At 43.2% G+C, this 22,647-nt stretch overlaps 1 protein-coding gene across 25 annotated transcripts in view; it reads right to left on the bottom strand.

The window, feature by feature from the left end:
- VPS13B (vacuolar protein sorting 13 homolog B) overlaps window positions 1–11,482 on the bottom strand; it is a 778,478-nt gene extending 766,996 nt beyond the window's left edge. For 12 of the 25 annotated variants that reach the window (XR_011389259.1, XR_011389261.1, XR_011389262.1 and 9 more), the window contains exons 1-2: window positions 11,024–11,474; window positions 10,391–10,566 (exon numbers count right to left, since the gene is read on the bottom strand). Coding sequence is in view for 21 of the 25 variants with exons in the window: in XM_051844658.2 (XP_051700618.2) it covers window positions 10,391–10,537 (147 nt within the window). In the remaining 4 variants the exon portion in view is untranslated. Of the gene's footprint in view, window positions 1–10,390; window positions 10,567–10,661 lie in introns of all 25 variants that reach the window. The other 13 variants (XR_011389260.1, XM_051844655.2, XM_070075348.1 and 10 more) reach the window with 6 other exon arrangements.
- Window positions 11,483–22,647: the final 11,165 nt, after the last annotated feature.

The raw sequence follows: 22,647 nt of genomic DNA, 5'->3' as shown, positions 1-22,647 counted from the left end.
TTCTCCTAACTCCAGATTCCTGCTAATTTGAACCCTGGAAGGCAGCAATGATGACCCAAGAAAGTTGGGTCCCTGGCACCCATGTGGAAGACCTAGACTGGATTCCTGGCTCCACTGAGAGCATTTGGGGAATGAACCAGCCAATGAGAGTAGTCTATTTGACTCTATTTATCTCCCTCTCAAAATTTTTTTTAAAGTTTTAAAAGAAACTATCTCAGAATATTTTAAAAGTATATTCAACAATAAAATATCAAAATACTAAATTTGTACAGCCTTAATAACATAATCTTAAGACAAAGAAAGTGAACACTGACAAACCTAAAAAAGAGAAACAGACATGCACAATCATAGAAGACATTATTACTACTCTCCCAATATTCAGTACAATAACTAGATAGTGAAAATCCATAAGGGTTTACAAGATTTGAAGAACTCACTCTGGTAACTTATTTGGTTCTAAAACACTGCAGCAACAACTGCAAAATATTTATTTTCTTCTGATAATTGCCCATGGAACACTTTACAAAAATAGACTATATAATGAGTCACAAATATTAATGGATTGGAATCACAGAGAATGTGCTAACCACAGTGGAATTAAATGAGAAATTAATGACACAAAGATAATTAGCAAATCCCCAAATGTTTGAAATTAAGCAACACATTTTCTAACAATCATTGATCAAGGAAAAAAAATCAAACCAAAAATTATAAAAAAATTTTAACTGAAAAAATATACAATTCTACTCAATGGAGCTAAACATATGGTTACAGAGAAATTTATAGTATTAACTGCATACAAGTGTATTTGAGTAGGCAGAAGTGGAAAAAAAAACTCAATGATCTAAGTTTTTATCACAGGAAGAAAGGAAAAATAGTGAATCAAATACAAATAAAGTGGAATCAAATGAGATGATTAACCAAAAAAATGACAAAGTATGATGCAAAAACAAAACAAAAATTCTTTGAAAATATTAATAAAATTGATAAGACCTTTGTTTTGTGTGTGTGTGCATCAAAATGCAGGGTTGGTTCTGCTTTTTTTAATTTAAGAGGCAGACAGACACACACACACACATGCACAATCTTCCATCCACTGATTCACTCCCCAAACGTCCACAATGGCCAGGTCAAAACCAGGGGTAGGAAACTCAATCCAGGTCTCCCACATGAGACCCAACCAATCTGATGCCTCCCAAGGTATGTATTGCCAAGAGGCTAGAATCCAGAGCCAGAGCCAGGACTCAAACTCAGGTACTAGAATGTGGGAAGCAGATATCCCAATCAGCACCTTAACCACCAAGCCAAACACCCACCCTTAGACTTTAGAAATATTGATAAAGAAAATACAAATTGGGGCCAGCACTATGGCGTAGAAAATTAAGCCTCTGCCTGCAGTGCTGGTATCCTATATAGGTGCCTGTTTGATACCCACCTGCTCCACTTCCAATCCAGTTCCCTGCTCACGTGCCTGGGAAAGCAGGAGAAGCACCCACGTGGGAGACCCAGATGAAGCTCCTAGCTCCTAGCTCCCAGCTCTGGTCTGGCCTAGCCCTGGCCATGGTGGCCATTTGTGGACTGAATCAGTGGATGTGATGTAGGCAGGCATACAGGGTAAAATTGATTAGATTCGTGAGCTGGAAGATCCAGCACGCCCCCTTTGTGATCTCACATCTCTACCTGACCACACCTGTGCATCTACCTGACCATACCTGTGCACCCACCTGCCAATCAGACTAATTAACCACTCCCCTTTGGAAGTGGATTAAAGGCCTGAAAAAACGGTGGGCCAGACCTTTTTTGCCCCTTTTTCTTTTTGCCCTTCTTTTTCCCTCCCTGCCCTTGATCCCCTTGTGGCCTGTGCCTTCAGGCCACCCGCTCCAAGCTTTCTGGCCTGCATGCTCCACATGGCTGGCTCCTACCGCTCCGTATGAATCCAGATTTCCCTTTCTTTCTTAGATAGGGTCCCCACTCTTCTACGCATTTCTCTCACTGAATAAAAAGCTTAAAACTTACCATATTCCCTGATTTATTTGTGCCAGTATTCAGCATTCTTTGAATATATGGCAAGAGCCCACACAGCTTATTAATGTTTCAAATTATTAATAAGCAAATCAGTAACAGATGGAAGATCTCTCAATCTCTCCTTCACTCTCTCTCCTTCTCTTATTTCTGCCTTTCAAATACACAAATCTTTAAGAATACAAATTACCAATATCAAGAATGAAAAGAGGATACCACTGCAGACTCAGATTATTTAAAGCACGCTGATTTAAAAACAAACCAAACAATTTCATATCTTTAAATATGTCAATTTAGAGCAGCAGCAAGTAGGTTTTTTTTTTTTAATCAGCCAGATAGTAAATATTTTAGTCTTTTGCAAACAATGCCATCTCTGTCCCAATTACTCAACTTTGCCATTTTCATGCAAAAGCAGCCACAGACAATAAGTAAACAAATGAGGGCAGCTGTGTCCCAATAAAACTGTATTTACAATAAACCTGGCCACAGTTTGCTTACAGCTAGATTTCAGAGAAAGGAGAGATTCACTGAAAAACAGAACTCACCAATATAATAAGAAATAAAATCTAAATAGTCCTGTATCTGTTACAGAATTGTCAATAATTTACAATTTTCCAAAATGACCCAGCGAACTCCATGATTCATTTTTAATATAAACACTAAGAAGCCGATATCTCACACTGTCCCAATACTTACTAAAAAGCTACAATGATCAAAACAGTTTGATAGTGATTTAGTTACACATAAAGGCATACATGTAAACTGATAGAACAGTATTCAGGGCCTAGAAAAAAAATGCTCACATCTAAGCCAGATGATTCTTTTTTGTTGTTGTTAAGTATTTATTTATTTGAAAGGCAGAGTTACAGAGAGAGACAGAGACAGACACAGAGACAGAGAGCGAGGGAGGCGAGAGAGCGAGGGAGGCGAGAGAGCGAGGGAGGCGAGAGAGGGAAGGAGAAAAAGAGACAGAGAGACAGAGAAGATTTTCCATCTGCTGGTTCACTCCCCAAATGGCTGCAATGGCCAGAGCTGGGCCAATCTGAAGCCAGGAGCTAGGAGCTTCTTCTAGGTCTCCCATGTGGGCGCAGGGGGTGCAGGCACTTGGGCCATCTTCCACTGCTTTCTCAAGCACATTAGCATGGAGACGGATCAGAAGTGGAGCAGCCAGGACTCGAACAGGCACCCATAGGGGATGCCAGCGCTACACCACAGCACCAGTCCCTAGAACAAATGATTTTCAACATGGGTACCAAGACCATTCAACAGAGAAAAAGACAGTCTTCAACAAATGATGCTGAGAATATCTATAAATAAATAGGATTTAACACCTACCTTCTACCATACACAAAAATTAACTCAAAATGGATCAAAAACCTTTACATAGGAGCTAAAAATGAGGGGGAAAATATAGTAGAAAGCTTCATGAAATTAGACTTGTCAATAATTTCTTGGACACAACATCAAAGTCCTAGGCAACAAAAGAAAAATCACCTAAGTTGGACTTAATCAATTTAAAACTTTTATGCAACGAAGGGCACCATCAACAGAGTAAAAGACAAATCACAGAATGGGAGGAAAGGTCTGCAAATCAGATATCTGATAAGGGAGATTAATATCCATACTACACACAGAACTCCTACAATTCAACACTAACAAAACTCTGATTCAAAAGAGCACCAAGCAGGGCTGGGGCTGTGGCATAGAAGGTAAGCCTCCACCTGCAGTGCCAGCTCCCATATGAGCACCAGCTTAAGTCCCAGCTGTTCCACTACCAATCCAGCTCCCTGCTAATGCACCTGGGAAAGCAATGGAAAATAGCCCAAGAACTTGGATCCCTGCACCCATGTGGGAGACAGGGAAGCAGCTCCTGGCTCCTGATTTCAGCCTGGTCCAGCCCTAGCCATTGTGGCCATTTGGAGAGTGAACCAGCGGATGGAAACTCACTCTTTCTCTCTGTATTTCTGCCTTTAAAATAAATAAGTCTTTTTAAAAAATGCACCAAGGACATGAGCTGTTCAATGTCATTAATCATAAGGGAAATGTAAATTAAAACTATAATGAGGGGGACTGGCATGGTGCTATAGCGGGTTAAGCCACCACTTGTGACACCAGCATCCCATACGGACGCCAGTTCTAGTCCTGGCTGCTCCAATTCCTATCCAGTACCCTCTTCCAAGTGCTTGGGACACTGCCACCCAAATGAGAGACCCAGATAAAACTCCCAGTTTCTGGGTTTGGCTTAGCCCAGCCCTGGCCATTGCAGCCATCTGGAGAGTGAACCAGTTGATGGAAGATCTTTCTATGTGTGTCTCTCCTTCTCTTTCTGTAACTCTGCTTTTCAAAAAAAAAAAAAAAAAAAAATCCTATGAGGGGTAAGCATCTAACCTAGCAGTCAAGATGCTAACGTACCCAGATCCGAGTACCTGGGTCCAATGCTCAGCTCTGCCTCCTGACGTCACTTCTTGATGCAGACCCTGAGAAGCAGCAGTGATAGGCTCAAGTGATTGGGTTCCTGTCCACCCTCATGAGACCTAGATTAAGTTCCATCTACTCCAGCCCAGCCCAGCCCAGGATACAGGAGGTATCTGACAAGTGAATCAACAGATAAAAGCTAGATTTTCAAAAAATAGAAATCCATAAGATGACATATCATACTCATTAGAATAGCAATCGAAACAAGAGACATAAAAAGTTTTGGCAAAGATATGGAATTACAGGAACAACTGGAACTCTTGTGCATTTCTGGCAAGAATATAAAATGGTACAAACACTGGTAATACCTCAAAAAATTAAACATAGTTACCATATCATCTACAAAGTTAACTTCTGGGTACACACCTAAAGGAACTAAAAGTAGAGTTCCAAAAAAATATTTAAACAACTATGCTCATAGCAGCTTTATTCACAGTGGCCAAAAGATGGAAATGCCCATCAACAGATCAATGAGAAAAAAGTAGTCATGGATTTCAAAAAATTTTTGCACCAAAATAAGTTTACTTTAATTCCATTTTTTCCTGAGCTTTTTGAAGTATCCTCAGATGTACAATGGAATATCATCCAACCTTAAAATCTAAGAGAATTCTAACACATGCTAGAACACAGATTAACTTTTGAAGATAATGAATTAAGTGAAATGAGTCATTCACAAAAGGACAAATATTGAATGATTCTACTTATACAAGGTACTAAGAGCAACCATATTCATAGAAGCAAAACAGAATATGGTTAGAAGGGGTGAAGAGGAGAAAAAGTTCTGGATATGGACAGTGGTAATGGTTGTACAACAATATAAATAGAATCACTGCCACATAAGTATACACCTAAAAGTAGTAAAATGATAAGTTTAAAGTCATATATATTTTGCAACAATAAAGAAAAAAACTAGCAATATCAATCATATACACTCTTCCAAGAATTATAAAATGAGGAAATACTTCACAAATAATTTCATGAGGCAAGTACATCTCAAAGCCTGACAAGGACATTACAAAAAAAAGAAAATCACATGCAGATAACACTTAGAAGCATACAAAATTAATAAACCTAATAACATATAAAAATAATTTTAAAATAACCAACTGTGATTTACTTCAGAATGCAAGGCAAATGTTTAAAAACTCAATTAGGGGGCCAGGGTTATGTCAGAGCAGGTAAAGCCACCACCTGCAAGGCCAGCATCCCTTATGGGCGCCTGCTGATGTCCTGGTTGTTCCACATCTGACCCATTTCCCTGCTAATGGCCTGGGAAAAATTCCCTGATTAACTCCTGCTTCCTGGTTTCAGCCTGGCCCAGCCCTGACCATCACAGCTATCTGAGGAGTGAACCAGTGGATGGAAGAGCGATCTCTTTCTCTCCCTCTCTCTGTAACTCTTTCAAATAAATAAATCAATCTTTAAAAACTCAATTAAGGGTAGACACTGCAGCACAAGTTAAGGAGCTGCTAGACGCAATTATAGCACCAAGTCAAGTCCCAGCAAACTCTGCTTCCCATTCAGTTCCCTGCTAATGCATCTGGGAGGCAAGAGATATTGGCTCAAATACATGGATACCTGCCTCCCACATGAGAGACCCAGATGGAGTTCTTCTCCTGGCCCAGTCCTGGCTACTGCAACCATCTGGAGAGAACCAGCAGATGGAAGACATCTATAACTCTTTCTCACTCTATTTATTTATTTGAAAGGCAGTTAAATCGGGGCGGGGGGGGGGGGGGGATGGAAAAACAGAAATATTTCATCCACTGGTTCACTCCCCAAATGGCTGCAACCTCCAGGGCTGGGCCAGGCCAAAGCCAGGAGCCAGGAGCTTCATCCTGGTTTCCCACGTGGATGCAGAAACCCAAGGACTTGAGCCATCTTCTGTTGCTCTCAGGTGCTTTAGCAGGGAGCTGGACCAGAAGTGGAACGGCCGGGACTTGAACAGGCACCCATACGGGATGCCTGCACTACAGGCGGTGCTTAATAACATCATGCCACAGCTCTGGCCCAATAAATCTTTTTTTAAAAAACTGAATTGGTGGGGTTGGCGCTGTGGCAAAGAAGATTGAGCTTCCGCCCGTGACACGAGCATCCCATATGGGCACCAGTTCATGTCCTGGATGCTCCTCTTCTGATCCAGCTCTCTGCTTATGGCCTAGGAAAGCAGTGGAAAATGGTCCAGTGCTTGGGCCCCTGCACCCAGAAGAAGCTCCTGGCTCCTGGCTTCAGATCAGCCCAGCTCCAGCCATTGCAGCCATTTGGGAAGTGAACCAGTGGAAGGAAGACCTTTCTCTCTGTCTCTCCCTCTCTCTGGCTGTAACTCTACCTCTCAAATAAATTTAGAAAAAATAAAAATAAAAACCACCTCGGGGCCCACACTGTGGCATCCCATATGGGAGCCAGTTTAAGTCCTGGGTGCTCCACTTCCAATCTTGTTCCCTGCTAATGTGCCTGGGAAAGCAGATGGCCCAAATCTGGGCCCCTGCACCCACGTGGGAGACCCAGAAGAAGCTCCTGGCTTCAAATCTGCCCAGTTCCAGTCATCCCAGCCAGCTGAAGAGTAAACCAGTGGATGGAAGACCTCTCTCTCTGCCTCTAACTCTGCCTCTCGAATAAATAAATCAATCTTTTAAAAAACTCAATCAGTATAATTTACCATATTAACAATTTTCTTTAAATTAGGTAACCATTAAAAGACTCATGTGGTAAAATTCAACACCCATCAGTGATTTTATAAACTCACTGGAAAAATCAAGAGAAATTCCTTAACCCAATAAAGAGCATTTACAACTAACATACCTCCTTATAAAATACAATCACTTTCCCACCAAAGGTGGAGACAATATCAACAAAATTTATTCTCATGACCTCCACTCCAAATGATATGAGACCCTTGCTGGTGCCAATAATGAAAGAAAAAGAAATTAAAGGTACAAGTATTGTATAGAAAGATATAAAACTGTCATTATTTGTAGATGGCATGAGTGTGTATACAGGCAACCCAAAGGAATCTACCAAAATGTGTTAGACAAGTTAGAAAGCCAGATTCCTTATGTACTACATGAAAAGCCCTAGTTACAAGATTGACAAACTCTACCTCAATAAAATCACAAACTTCTGTCATCAGGATACTTTGGAGAAAGTAAAAAGATAAGCCATTAACTGAGAGAGAAGCCATAATCTGGCAAAGAATCCCAACACATCAATAGGAAAGACAGAAAAATCCAATTTCTTGCACGAGCTGTGGCTGCTAAGGCCATGTGGGGAGTTAACCAGTGGATGGAAGATCTATCTCTCCCTGTAATTCTGCCTCTCAAATAAATAGATCTTTAAAGAAAAAAAAAAAAGGCAAGACTTAAGAAAAGTAACAGGGGCTGGTACTGTGGCAAAGTAAGCTAAGCCACCGCCTGCAGAGCAGGCATCTCATATGGGCGCTGGTTTGTGTCCTGGCTGCTCCTCTTCCATTGCTTTCCCAGGCCATAGCAGAGAGTTGGATCGGAAGATGGCCCAAGTGCTTGAGCCCCTGCACCCGCGTAGGAGACCTGGAAGAAGCTCCTGGCTTCATATCTGCCCAGCTCCAGATACAGTCATTTAAGGAGTGAACAAGCAGATGGAACACCTCTCTCTCTCTTTCTCTCTCTCTGTATGTAACTCTACCCCTCAAATAAATAAAAATTTAACCAATAATCCTATGAAAAAATATTCAGTTTCATTAGTCATTAAGGAAATGCAAACTGAAATGAGATATCACAACACACTATGCAGAAAGGCTAAAATAACATACCAAGAAGTAGCAAAAACATGGAATGACTGGAACTCACACATTGTGTTGGTAAACTTGTAAACTGGCATAGCCACTTAAGACAACTACTTCATCACTATCTTTTATTTTATTATTTTCTTCATGTTATTTGGGAGGAAGAGGGAGTCGCAGAGAGTAACCTTCCATCTGCTGGTTCACTCTCCACATGCCCACAACATCCAATATAGGATACTGGCTTCTCAACTGCTAGGCTAAACACCCACTCCCAAGGTTGTTCACACTTCTAGCTGTAATGAAGCAAGCTTCTACAAACATTCTTGTACATGAATTTTGATGGACATCAATATTATTTTCCCTTAGCTAGGTATCTAGGAGGTAGGCATGTTTAGCTTTAATAGGTACTACCAGGGGTGGGTGTGTGGCACTTGTGGCACAGCAGTTCAGTCACCACTTGGGACACTTGCATCGCATATCAGAGTGCCCACAATAGCCAGGCTGGGCCAGACTGAAACCAGGAGTCCAGAACTCCACCCAGGTCTCCCATGTGGAAGGCAGGGACCCAAGTACCTGAACCATCATGTACTGTATAAATAACTCAATATCCATTAATAGGAGAATAGATAAGTAAATCGTGGATTTTTTTTAAAAGATTAATTTATTTGCACTTGAAAGGCAAAGTGACAGAGGGAGAAACAGAGAAGAGAGATCTTCCATCTACCGATCCACTCCCCAAATGCCCACAATACCCAGGATGGGCCAGACTGAAGCCAGGAGCTTCACCTGGGTCTCCCACACAGGTGAAGGAAACCAAAGTACCTAGGCCATCATGAGCTGCCTCCAAAAAAGGCACATCAGCAGGACATTGGATCAGAAGCAAAGTGGCCAGGACCTGAACTGATCCTCTGATACGAGATGTGGACATACTATGTGGCAGTCTAACCTGCTGTGCCATACTACTCTGATACAAGATGTCGACATACTATGTGGCAGCTTGACCTGAATTGTGGACTCTTTATACAAGGCAATGCAAAAAACAAACTGTTCATCCAACAATACAGGTTAATCTTAGCCGATTGCTAGCCAAGCAAGTGGTAGAAACTACACAAATGATTCCAATTTATTAGAGGCTCAAGAACAAGTAAAGTTTATACTGACAGAAGTCAGATTAGTAGTCCTCTCTTTTTACCACTGAGGAGTACTAATTACAATGAGAATCTTTTAAGGAATAGTCTCTCTTGAGCTGGCTAGTAGTTGCACAGGTGTACACATATTTACAAGTTGCATTGCTACTCTTAGGATTTATGTTCACTTACAGTAAAATGAAAATACTAAGGCATCCAATTAACCTTGGGAGAGAAAGGAGAAGGCGCTAAGAGTATTATTTCCTAGTGTTAACTAGAAGAGGCAGGGGAATATAACTAAAGATTACTGATAACAATGACCTTCAGATTAAGCCACCACTTTATCTTCTAAAAAGTCTGACTTCTGAGCTTCCACAGATATTTCCCATCCTCAATACTGCTAGAATTGCTTAACATATGTTACTAATAAAAGTACTAAATGAATGAACATGTGAACTTTGAAGTAACAGTTCATCTACATCGGACTATTCTCATGTTAAATGAAAGAAACTAAAAAGCAGCAGTTAGAGAAACGTCCACTTGTACTGCCATTCTCAATCTGTGTCTATTCAACACTGTGGGGATGCCACAGCTAATGTCATCTTTCCTTCTGAGAGAGAGAGAACGTCCCTCAAGAGCTGACCTTGCTCTCTTTCATACCCTTCCTCACACTGTCCACAAAGGAAGATGTATTATTTTCAACTTCATACAGAATTTGGACAATGTACCTTTAGCATATTCGGTAATGCTTGAGATTTGAGGACAGGGTAACAATTCCGACAAGAACAATGAAATTGTTTTCCTTTCAGTCCAAGCAACTTTTTCGACGTCTACTATAATAAACCTTCTCTTAAAATTCTGTAAAACAAGGTCTCTAGCTGCAGTGTAGCCCAAAAGACAGCAGAAAAAATTACCATATTGTAACACAGAAATCAAAGACAAGGAAATGGATTACATCCTAGCATATTAAAAAATGTTTCCAGTCCACGCCAGCTACCCAGCTTACCTGTTCCAGGACATCCAACTTTAACTCGAGCTTGCTCAGAACCACGTCTCCACCCCATAGTGAAAGCTGCAGATCGGAAGGCTTTAAGTTCTTGATGTAGCGATTCACATAGCTCATTAAAATTGGAGTTACATAGGACTCCAGCATATTTTAACGCTAGGAGCCAACGTCAGAAGCTGAAAGGGATAGACAGAAACATCAAGGAGTCAGCAGTGCGGCGAAGGAAAAAGTATTTCTCAGGAGCGTTTGGAGAGGCGGAAAAGCAACAGACCCCACCAAAGAGGCGGCACGGAACACTCCAGCGGTCTCCCAGCTCCAGCCACGACTTCTTGCCTGGAGAGGGTCAGGAGGAAGCAGCGGTGACCTGAAGCGAGCAGGTCCCCCGGAGTGGGTGAGCGCTGGGCTCCCGTGCGGGTGCTGCAGCCGCCCAGCCAGGCCCTCGCCTCCCGGAACCTGGACGGATCTACCACAGTAGAAGCAGCGCTGCAGCTAGAGCCAGGCCCGTTTCCACACTCCACCCTGCCACCACACTCCACTCTGCGCTGACACCCACGCCAAAGAGTACCGTGGCGTCTCCTCTCCCCTACCTCATACCTGGCACCCGCCCCCCCGGCGGCCGCACCGCTCCCGTACCGCGCCACTTCCGGGTGTGCTCCGCTCGGAACTCAGAACAAACTGTCCCTCCACCGCCACCGCTCCGTGCCTTCGCAGCCCATAGAGGTCCCTCACGCTGGAGAAGACACTTGATGCATTCTCCCGCAGAGCTCTTGGCGCTCCTCTAGCGTCGGCCCCGGCTTCGACCAGGCCAGTGGCTAGGGCGAAGCTCTAGGAAGTGCCGGGGCGGAGGTGGGGTGGCAGCGGACCGGTAAAGTGGAGACACCAGTGATCCGGAAGTGGCGTTCCGGCCAGAGGGTGACCGCGGGTGGCGAGGCCCGAGCGCACGCCGTGCTTCCAGAGCTGGCGGACGGGCCAGGCTGGGTTCCTGGTCCTTAACGCTGAAAAAGAGCTTATTGTTCCGAGAAATGGACGGACCGGGAAGAGGACCTCGGGTCCGTGGGGAGGGCCATGGCGGTAGGCTGCAGGTGGGAGGAGCAAGATAGGGGGCCGTCTTAAAATTAGATCCGAGGTTTATTTGCCGGAGGGAGTGTGGGCGCTGAAGGAGAATCGCGGGCTTAGGCTGTTCAGCTTTTGAGCATGTTTGGTTGTAACCAAAGGAGTAGACGAGCTTCGTGGAGTGTTAGCTTTCGGGAAGCGGCGGTGAAATATTCCCTAGGTAGCTGATGGGCAGCGGGCGAGGAATGGTAGAGACGGCTGTGGAGAAGCAGAGCCACTCAGACACAGGGAAAATAGCTGACAAGAAATGCGTTCAGTTCTGCGGTCAGCGTTGGTTTGATGAAGGCTGTGTAAAATATTATCTTCTAGTCGCCTGTAAGTTCACGAAGCCGGACTGAAAACACCCAGCTCAGAAAATGGCTTAAAGCAGTAGCGTAGGACGTGCTGCTTAATTTTTGGCCAGTTTATTTTTGGTAACCCCTGAAGAAGACAGCTACCACCAAATTTTTTTAAAGTACTTTCTTTATAAGGTTATTAGAGGGTGGGGAAATGCCTAAAGCTCTTCCCTGGAATTAAAAACAGCTTCTTGGAAGAGCTTTAGTAACAATAGAAAAAAGACGTACGTGAGGCCGTTCAGGTGTCCAGATTTGTTACTGCAAATAATGAACTATGTTTCACCCCCCCCAAAAAAAGCAGCAGCTAATTCGGAGCAGCTGTTTCCTAAGAAAAAGCCTTAATGAGTAACTCAAATAATTTGGGTTTTATGAAGACCTTGTAAATTAACCAAATAAATAAATTTTTAGTTATCTGCTTCACTTGAAAAGCAAACAGGTTGAAGCCATGACTGAGAGGGCTTAATAAAGAGAGTGGTTTCCATAATTACTTAAATCTGAGCTCTTGGTTGAGCTCCGGGTCTTACCATTTTTTTGAAGAAAGAAAAGACCTAGTTTTATTGTGTAGCAACTGAATAAATAAAAATACTGTATCGAGAAATTAGCCAGGTATTTCAAATAAACAGAAAATATGTGATTAAGATATCTGAACAATATATAGAATGCTGAGTTTTTTTTGTTGTTTTTCTAGTATCCCATTTTGGTCTTGGAGCCAACCCAAAAAAATTGCCGAATTCCTAACTTGGGAAAATTATCTGGGCATTGGTTTTTTTTGTTGTTGTTGTTCTGAAGTATCAAAAATTAGTAATTTTCAACCTTGTCTTCCATAGTGCCCTCTTCTATAAGCAATGAAGATAAATTTAATTCCTTTTTATTAATGTTTCATTGCTCATGTTTTTAAAAATGTCAAATAGAGAGCCTTTCCCATATCTTAGTAAGATCTTAAATCTTGAGAAGAAAACCTGTAAAGAGAGTTGGTTATATTGACAGTAGTACATATTCATATGTATGTATGCAGAATGATTTTCACAAAATAATACTTGAATACATTAAGCTCATGACTTGTTAAAGTGATTTTCAGTCACTAATGATTTCTAACCTACAGTCTGAAAAACATTGAACAAAGTTACATATTTGTCAACATTAATAAACCTGAAAATATTAAGAAAAACGTAAGTAACCAAATAAGTATAGCATGTCATAGATACGTAAATACATTTACATTCCAAGAACTGCATTATACTGTGATACTTACATATATATTTACAACTAGTTTTTGAAATTTTAATGAGGGAAAGGCATTTGGCCTAGTGATTGCCATGATGGTTGGGACACCAGTGTCCCCAGTGGGAGTGCCTACATTTGAATCCCAACTCAGCTCTACATTGTGGCTTCTTCCTGATGCACATCGTGGAAGACAACATGGCTCAAGTTGGTTAGGTCCCAGCTACTCATATGGGACACCTGAGTTAAGATCCTGGCTCACAGCTTAGGCCTGGCCATTGCAGGATTTGGGGGTTCCAAACAGTGGATGAGAACTCTTTCTTTGTGTGTGTGCCTCTCAAATAAATGATTAAATAGAAAATATTTTTTAGAAAACATGTAGTTGTTCCTCTGGCCACATAGATGTGCATTTACAATAATGGTGACATTGTAGACATCAAGGAAATAGGTACTGTTCAAAAAGGAATGCCCCTTAAATGTTACCATGGCACCACTGGGAGAGTCTGCAATGTTACCCAGCAGGCTGTTGGCATTGTTGTAAACAAACAAGTGAAGGGCAGGATTCTTGCTGAGAGAATAAATGTGTGTAAATGTGTGTAAACATATTAAGCACTCTAAGAGCTGAGATAGCTTCCTGAAACATGTAAAGGAAAATGATCAGAAAAGGAAGCCAAAGAGAAAGGTACCTGGGTTTGACTAAAGCGCCAGCTTTAGTTGCAGCCTGAGCTGCTGGAACCCACTCCCTATGAATTCATGGCATAATAAGTGTAAAAAAATAATAATAAAAGACCTCTGGACTGCAAAAAAAAAAAAAAAACTTTCATAAACACTAAGTTCAGGATTGTAATTACTCAAGAGATGGGATAATTAGGAAGAAAACAGAGTACTTCAATTAGACAAAGGTTCCTTACAAAGGTCATCACAAAGTGGGCATTTGACCTACCAGTTCAGCCACCCGTTAGGACCCTCACATCCCACATTGTAGTACCTGGGTTTGATACCCATCTCTACTAATTCCAGCTCCCTGATTCCAGATCCTGGGAGGAAGCATGATGTCCTAAGTGATGGGTTCCTACCACTCACATAAATACTTGGACTGATTTTCTAACTCCTGGCTTTGCCTGCCAACACCACACCACAAGCTGTTATGGATATTTGGGAAGTGAACTTTCTCTCTCTCACTGTCTCTATCAAATGAACAAGGAAAAAAATTCGCAGAAAAATGTATATTAGGAAAGAACTATGCATGGATTTCAAAATTATTTTGTACCAAAATAAAATTATCTTTTAATTCCATTTTTCATTAATTTTTGAAGTTCCCATGATTTTATTATGAATTATGTCTTCTAAAAAGGAGAAAACAAAATAGGCATTTGACACAACAGTTAAGATCTCCACATCCCATTTCAGAGTGCTTGAGTTCAATTTCTGGCTGTGCTCCTGATTCCAGCTTACTTGTAAGGCAGCAGTTAATGGCTCAGGTAGTTTGGTCTTTGCCACCCATGTGGGACACGCAGATTTAATTCCTAGCTTCCACTTGACCCAGCCCTGTCTGAAAGAACCAGCAGATGGGCAAGATCGATCGATCGATCTCTCTCTCTCTCTCTCTCTCTCTCCCCCTTCCCCTCTCCCTCTCCCTCTTCCTCTCTCCCTCTCCCTCTCTCCCCTGCCCCTTCCTCTCTCTCTGTTTCTCCAATAAATTTTTTAAATATATTAAATAGGAAAAATTAATCTTAATAGGCATTGAGTACATAGATTTGTTTATATATACAAAATATTTTCTTAAAAAGGGTAATATTTCTCAACTTTACATCACACTTTGAAGAATCATGAGTCTCTAAGAAGGCATTTACAATCATTTGATTATCTTAATCATTTGGAGTAAATTTTAAAGAAACAAAAGCTTTAGTCATACTTGAGAAGTTGTCTTAAGGATCTTTTTTTCCCAACTCATTAGTAGTAATGCTAGTTTAGTGAGCAGAATGGTTCCCCCACCAAAAAATATGGCCACATCCTGATAATCTCCAGAACCTGTGTATTAGCTTATTTTGTATTACTTACTATAACAAAATATGTGAGACTGCTAACTTATAAAGAGAAAAATAAAATTTTATAGGGTCATAGTCCAAGATGAGACAGGCCCCACTGGTTCAGTCTCTGGTGGTACCAACACAGCATAGACTATCACATGGCAAAAGTATCTATCTATATGGTATCATATAAAACTATCAGGACTTAATCTTACAAGTTCCACCCTAGTCATTTCAATCCCATCCAAACACTTCCCAACTTCAGTACAACTACAGTACTTCAGTTGTACTGGGCTGTTCTGGGCCCACACAAAAGTTGGGAAAGTCCCTAATGGAGCTAAGAGGGTCTTCTGTAGCTACAAGTTAGGAGTTTCTTATTCCCAATTGGCTGAGCGTTGATGGAGCAGTCTGTGGTTGCAGGTGGGCAATGGATAGATGGTCGGATTGCAGATGGATACATGGTCAGGTCTGGAAGGGCTTGATTTTGTGAGTCAAGTCCCTATTTCTGGACTGTCACAAGATGAATGCAGCTGTGGCTGTCACCTTGACTACAACTTTATGAGAGAGGCTGGGCCAGAACTCACCAGATAAGCTGCTCCTAAATTCCAGAACCACAGCAGAAAGTCTGAGATGATAAATGTTTATTGTTTAATCTACTAAATTTTAGGGTTATTTTTTGAAGATTTATTTATTTGAAAAGTAGAGTTAGAGGGAGAGACAGAGAGAAAGAACTCTTCCATCTGCTGGTTCACTCCCTAAATGGCCTCAACAGCCAGAGCTGAGCTGATCTGGAGCCAGGAGTTTCTTCCGAGTCTACCATGTGGGTGGCAGGACCCCAAGGACTTGGGCCATCCTCTGCTGCTTTCCCAGGAGCATTAGTGGCAGGCGCAGGGTGTGGGGGACCAGAAGTAAGGAAGTTGAGTCTTGAACCAATGCCCATATGGGACATTGGTGATGCAGAGGGTGTCTTTATCTGCTACGTCACAATGATGGCCCCTGGAAGGGGATTATAAATTCTGTGTGTGTGTGTGTGTGTGTGTGTGTGTGTGTGTGTGTGTGTGTGTGTGTGTTTTGACAAGCTGAGTGGAGAGAGAGAGAGACAGAGAGAAAGGTCTTCCTTTACCATTGGTTCACCCTCCAATGGCTGCTGCGGCCAGCGCACTGCGCTGATCCGAAGCCAGGAGCCAGGTGCTTCTCCTGGTCTCCCATGCAGGTGCAGAGCCCAAGCACTTGGGCCATCCTCCACTGCACTCCCGGGCCACAGCAGAGAGCTAGACTGGAAGAGGGGCAACCAGGACAGACTCCAGCGTCCCGACCAGGACTAGAACCCGGGGTGCTGGCACTGCAGATGGAGGATTGGTCTATTGAGCCGCGGCGCCGGCCTGGGGATTATAAATTCTTACATAGCAGATAGCTAATGCATTGATGCACCTTCCAAATAAACTGTTCAGAAGGCTTTAATAAAACAAATGTCCCAGTCAGCAGTGAATCATTAGAAGCTGTCACATACAAAATGACTCTTGATGTCACTACTGTCTTATAGTGAGCTTAAGAATAAGACCAGGGCCGGCGCTGTGGCGCAGTGGGTTAACGCTCTGGCCTGAAGCGCCAGCATCCCATATGGGCGCCGGTTCAAGACCTGGCTGCTCCACTTCCTGTCCAGTTCTCTGCTATGGCCCTAGAAAGCAGTAGAAGATGGCCCAAGTCCTTGGGCCCCTGAACCCACATGGGAAGACCGGGAAGAAACTCCTGGCTCCTGCTTCGGATCGGCACAGCTCCGGCCATTGCGGCCATCTGGGGAGTGAACCGTCGGATGGAAGATATCTCTCTCTCTTTCTCTTTCTCTTTCTGCCTCTCTTCTCTCTATGTAACTCTGACTTTCAAATAAATAAAATAAATCTTAAAAAAAAGAATAAGCCGGCGCCGCGGCTCAGTAGGCTAATCCTCCACCTTGCAGCGCCGGCACACTGGGTTCTAGTCCCGGTCGGGGCGCTGGATTCTGTCCCGGTCACTCCTCTTCCAGGCCAGCTCTCTGCTGTGGCCAGGGAGTGCAGTGGAGGATGGCCCAAGTGCTTGGGCCCTGCACCCCATGGGAGACCAGGAGAAGCACCTGGCTCCTGCCATTGGATCAGCGCGGTGCGCCGGCCGCAGCGCGCCGGCCGCGGCGGCCATTGGAGGGTGAACCAACGGCAAAAGGAAGACCTTTCTCTCTCTCTCTCTCTCTCTCATGTCCACTCTGCCTGTCAAAAAAAAAAAAATAAGACAAGTCAGGTGGGCTTTGTGGCAACACAATTAAGTCATTGCTTAGGACACCCACATTCCATATCAGGTGACCTGGGATCGAGTCCCACCTCCATTTCCAATCCAGCTTCCTGCTAAAGTGCACCACAGAAGGCAGCAGATAATGGCTCAAGTACTTAGGCCCCTGCCACCCATATCAGAAACCCAGACTGAATTCCAGGTTCCCAGCTTCAACCTGGCCCAGCCCTATATATTGGAACCAATTAGAGAGTAAACCAGTGAATAGAAGATCAATCTTCTATCTCTAATTATTTATTTCAAATACATTTAAATAAATGAAAATAATAACATTTAGGTGCTGGCGTTGTGGCCTAACAAAAAAGCCATGACCTGCAACATTGGCGTCCCACATGGGCGCTGATTTATGTCCCAGCTGCTCCACCTGCTAATGGCCTGGGGAAAACAGCAATGTGAGAGACACTGGTGAAACTTCTGCCTCCAGGCTTTGACCTGGCCCAGTGCTGGCTGTTGCAGCCATCTAGGGAGTAAGCCAGCAGGTGGAAGACCTGTGTGTGTGTATGTATATGTCTCCCTCTCTCTCTTACAAATAACTTTTTTTTTTTTTTACAAAATAACATTTGCTTAGTAAGTACCACGTACTATGAATTTTACCAATGAGAAAACTCAGCCTTTGAGTACTATGACTAGAATTTTTTTTTTTTAATTTATTTTACTTACTTGAAAAGTGACAGAGAGAGAGAGGAAGTGGCAGAATGAGAAAGAAATGTTCCATCTGCTGGTTCATTCTCCAGATGGTTGCAGGATGCTTGCTGGACCAGGCTGAAGCCAGGAGCTAGGAACTCCATCTGGATCTCCCACTTGGGTGGCAGGAGCCCAAGTGAATGGGTCCTCTTCTCCTGCCTTTCCAGATGCATTAGCGGGGAGCTGGATCAGAAGCAAAGCAGCCAGAACCTGAACCAGCATCTGATATGGGATACTGGCACTGCAAGCAACAGCTGAAGCAGCTGTACTACAACATCAGCACCAAATATTTTAGAACTTCTATGTCCACTTAGTCTTTTTATTTCTAGATTACCTCACATTCCTCCAATCCTCCCTATTCCCATCTTTTTGTGCTAATCTAATTCCTATAAATGTATTTAAGTTTGACAATGTTCTACTTAAAATTAAGCCTCAGGATTGAAAATAGTACTGTGATATAATCTAACTACTGGGCCGGTGCCGTGGCTCACTAGGCTAATCCTCCGCCTTGCGGCGCCGGCACACCGGGTTCTAGTCCCGGTCGGGGCGCTGGATTCTTTCCCAGTTGCCCCTCTTCCAGGCCAGCTCTCTGCTGTGGCCCGGGAGTGCAGTGGAGGATGGCCCAAGTACTTGGGCCCTGCACCCCATGGGAGACCAGGAGAAGTACCTGGCTCCTGCCATCGGATCAGCGCGGTGCGCCGGCCATGGCGGCCATTGGAGGGTGAACCAACGGCAAAAAGGAAGACCTTTCTCTCTGTCTCTCTCTCTCACTGTCCACTCTGCCTGTCTAAATAAATAAATAAATAAATAATTTTTTTTAATTTTTTTTTTATTTTTTATTTTTGACAGGCAGAGTGGACAGTGAGAGAGAGAGGGAGAGAGAAAGGTCTTCCTTTGCCGTTGGTTCACCCTCCAATGGCCGCCGCTGCAGCCGGCGCACCGCGCTGATCCGATGACAGTAGCCAGGATCCAGGTGCTTTTCCTGGTCTCCCATGGGGTGCAGGGCCCAAGCACCTGGGCCATCCTCCACTGCACTCCCTGGCCATAGCAGAGAGCTGGCCTGGAAGAGGGGCAACCGGGACAGAATCCGGCGCCCCGACCGGGACTAGAACCCGGTGTGCCGGCGCCGCAAGGTGGAGGATTAGCCTATTGAGCCACGGCGCCATAAATAAATAATTTTAAAAAATAATAATCTAACTACTAAGAATTATGCTTCTTAGTATCTATAAAATATACCCATAAATATAGCCTGAATTTATTAACTATAATACAAATTTAGCACATATTAAGATCATGATCAATTGAAATTCTCAAGATTTAGAAATGGGCACTTAAGGTAGCAGTTAAGGCATTTGTGTCCCATACCAGAGTGCTTGAGCTTGACTCCTGGCTCTGACCACTGACTCCAGTTTCCTGCTAACACAGATGCTGAGAGGCAGTAGTGATGGCTCAAGTATTTGGGTTCCTACCACCCATAGGGAGATCTAGATTGAGTTCCCACCTCCTGACTCCATCCTGGCTGTTGTGGGTATTTGGAGAGTAGACCGGCAGAAAGAGGAGTACTCTCTCTTACCCTCTTGCTCACTCTGTCTTCTTTCAAATAAATTTATTTCTACATTATAGGTGCCAACACTGTTGCACCCAGATCAGCTGTCAACAAGAATAGGTCTTTCAATGGAAATTTTAAATGAGTATGGTCAAGATCCTAAAGCATTTCTTCAAAGATGTCAAAAGGAAATGAAACAGAGCTTTATCAGTATGATCCTGAAGACAAAACACAATCAAAGCAGTGGTTACCAAAAAGTGGAAGTAGTCCATTCAAAGCAAAAGCAGACCAGTTAGGAGCAAGGTTATTGCAGATTTTTGGATATTTGAGGCATTTTGCTTGTTGGTCTTAAAAGCGACAAAGAACAGAAACATCTCAGGGCTGATGCTGCGGCACAGTGGGTAAAGCCACTACCTGCGGCGCCAGCATTCCATATGGGTGCTGGTTCAAGTCCCAGCTGCTTCACTTCTGATCCAGCTCTCTGCTATGTCCTGGGAAAGCAGCAGAAGATGGCTCAAGTCCTTGGGCCCCTGCACCCACATGGGAGACCTGGAAGAAGCTCCTAGCTCCTAGCTTCAGATTGGTCCAGCTCTGGCCATTGTGGTCAGTTGGAGAGTGGACCAACGGATGGAAGACCCCCCCCCCTGCCTCCTTCTCTCTCTGTGTAACTCTGACTTTCAAATAAATAAATAAATATTTTTAAAAAGAACAGTAACAACTTATTAACAGTATTTCAAGAAACTCAGCCAAAGCTTTAGCAGATAAATCCCCTCCCCAGGGGAAAAACAACTTTATCAGAGAGACCTTCTCTATCACTACAATGCTCTTGCTTGTTCCTGTCATCAAACAAGGGAAATTTTTTCAAGCATTTGAGTGGGAAATTATTAGTCACATTTCACTCTTTATTTATTTATTTATTTTATTTGAAAGATAGAGTTACAGAAAGAGGTAGAGCCAGAGAGAGAGAGGGGGCTTCCATCTGCTGGTTCATTCCCCAGATGACTGCAACGGCTACAGCTAGCAAATTTAGTGTGGAATGACTACAGCCATCAAAAGCAACAATAAATCCTGCGAAGAAGAGAGAATCTGATTTTCAGGGTTATATTGCAATATCAAAATATCCAATTTTCGAGAAAACAAAATAAAATGAAACAAAAAGCATACAAAGAAACAAGAAAGTATAGCCAATTACATAGCAAAAAAAGGTGGGGGGGAGCTGACAAACCAAATATGAAGAAGCCCAGACATTAGACTTAATACCTAAAGGCATTAAGTCAACTGTTTTCAATATAAGCACACTTGAAAAAGTTTCAAAATTGCAAAAAACAGACAACCAAACAAACTCTGAAATCCCTGTATATCAAGAATCTTCAAAAAGTTCATGGAAAATGCATGTTATTAAGAAAAACTGTGATTAGATTTCAAAGAGTTTTTTTTTGGTTTTTTGGTTTTTTGGGTTTTTTTTGCAGCGGGGCTGGCATTGTGGTGTTAACAGATTAAGCCACTGCCTGCAATGCTAGCATCCCATATGGGCACCAGTTGCTGTCCCAGCTGCTCTACTTTAGATTCAACACCCTGCAAATGCACCTGAGAAAGCAGAAGATGGTCCAAGTGCTTGGGCCCCTGCTACCCACTTGGGAGATCACAATGAAGCTCCAGGCTCCTGGCTTCAGCCTGGCCCAGTCTTGGCCATTGTGGCCATTTGGGGAGTAACCAGTGGATGGAAGATCTCTCTCTCTCTTTCTCTCTCTCTTTCTCCATACCACTACTATAATTCTGCCTTTCAAGTAAATAAAATAAAAAGAATTTTTGTACCAAAATAAACTTATTTTTAATTCCATTTTCCCACAAACTTTAGGAAGTACCCTCATATACTCAAATAAAAAAAAATGGAGAAAAGCAGAACAATGTATGAACAAATAGAAAATATCAATAGACAAATTATTATAAAAATCTGTAGCTGAAAGGTACAGTAGCTGCAATAAGAGAAAACTAACCAAACAACAAATTTAAGCAGACAGAATAAAAATAAGCAGACTACAGGATAGTACAATTAAAACTACGCAGTCTGAGGAGCAGAAAGAAAACATAGTGGAAAAAAATTAGAGTCAAAGGGACTAACGGGGGGCTGGCGCTGTGGTGCAGCGGGTTGAAGCCCTGGCCTGAGGCACCGGCGTCCCTTATGGGCACCGGTTCTAGTCCCAGCTGCTCCTCTTCCAATCCAGCTCTCTGGGAAAGCAATAGAAGATGGTCCAAGTCCTTGGGCCCCTGCCCAGGTGGGAGACCCGGAAGAAGTACCTGGCTCCTGACTTTGGATCAGCGCAGCTCCAGCCATTGTGGCCATCTGGGGAGTGAACCAGCAGATGGAAGACTTTTCTCTCTGTCTCTACCTCTCTCTGTAACTCCGTCTTTTTTTTTTTTTTTTTTTTTTTTTGACAGGCAGAGTGGACAATGAGAGAGAGAGACAGAGAGAAAGGTCTTCCTTTTTGCCGTTGGTTCACCCTCCAATGGCCGCGTTGGCCAGCGCGCTGCTGCCAGCACATCGCGCTGATCCAAAGCCAGGAGCCAGGTGCTTCTCCTGGTCTCCCATGCAGGTGCAGGGCCCAAGTACTTGGGCCATCCTCCACTGCACTCCCAGGCCACAGCAGAGAGCTGGCCTGGAAGAGGGGCAACCGGGACAGAATCCGGCGCCCCGACTGGGACTAGAACCCAGTGTGCCGGCGCCGCAAGGCAGAGGATTAGCCTATTGAGCCGCAGCACTGGCTGTAACTCCGTCTTTCAAATAAATAAATAAATAAATAAATCTTAAAAAAAGGAATAATGGGACACTTGCATCCCATATATAAAAATCCCACATATAAACAAATTAAACTCAGAAGAGATCGATGCCAGGACATATAATAAAATTGTTGAAAAGCAGAATATTGAAAGCAGCAAGAGAAAAGTGGTTTAACATGTACCATGCAACCTCAATAAGATTAAAGAAGGCCGTGGGATGACATATCGCAG

This window comes from Oryctolagus cuniculus, chromosome 6 (genome assembly GCF_964237555.1).
Source record: "Oryctolagus cuniculus chromosome 6, mOryCun1.1, whole genome shotgun sequence".
NCBI lineage: Eukaryota > Metazoa > Chordata > Mammalia > Lagomorpha > Leporidae > Oryctolagus > Oryctolagus cuniculus.
Note: the sequence above shows the minus strand (reverse complement) of the source record. Positions and strands in the feature narration are given on the sequence as shown.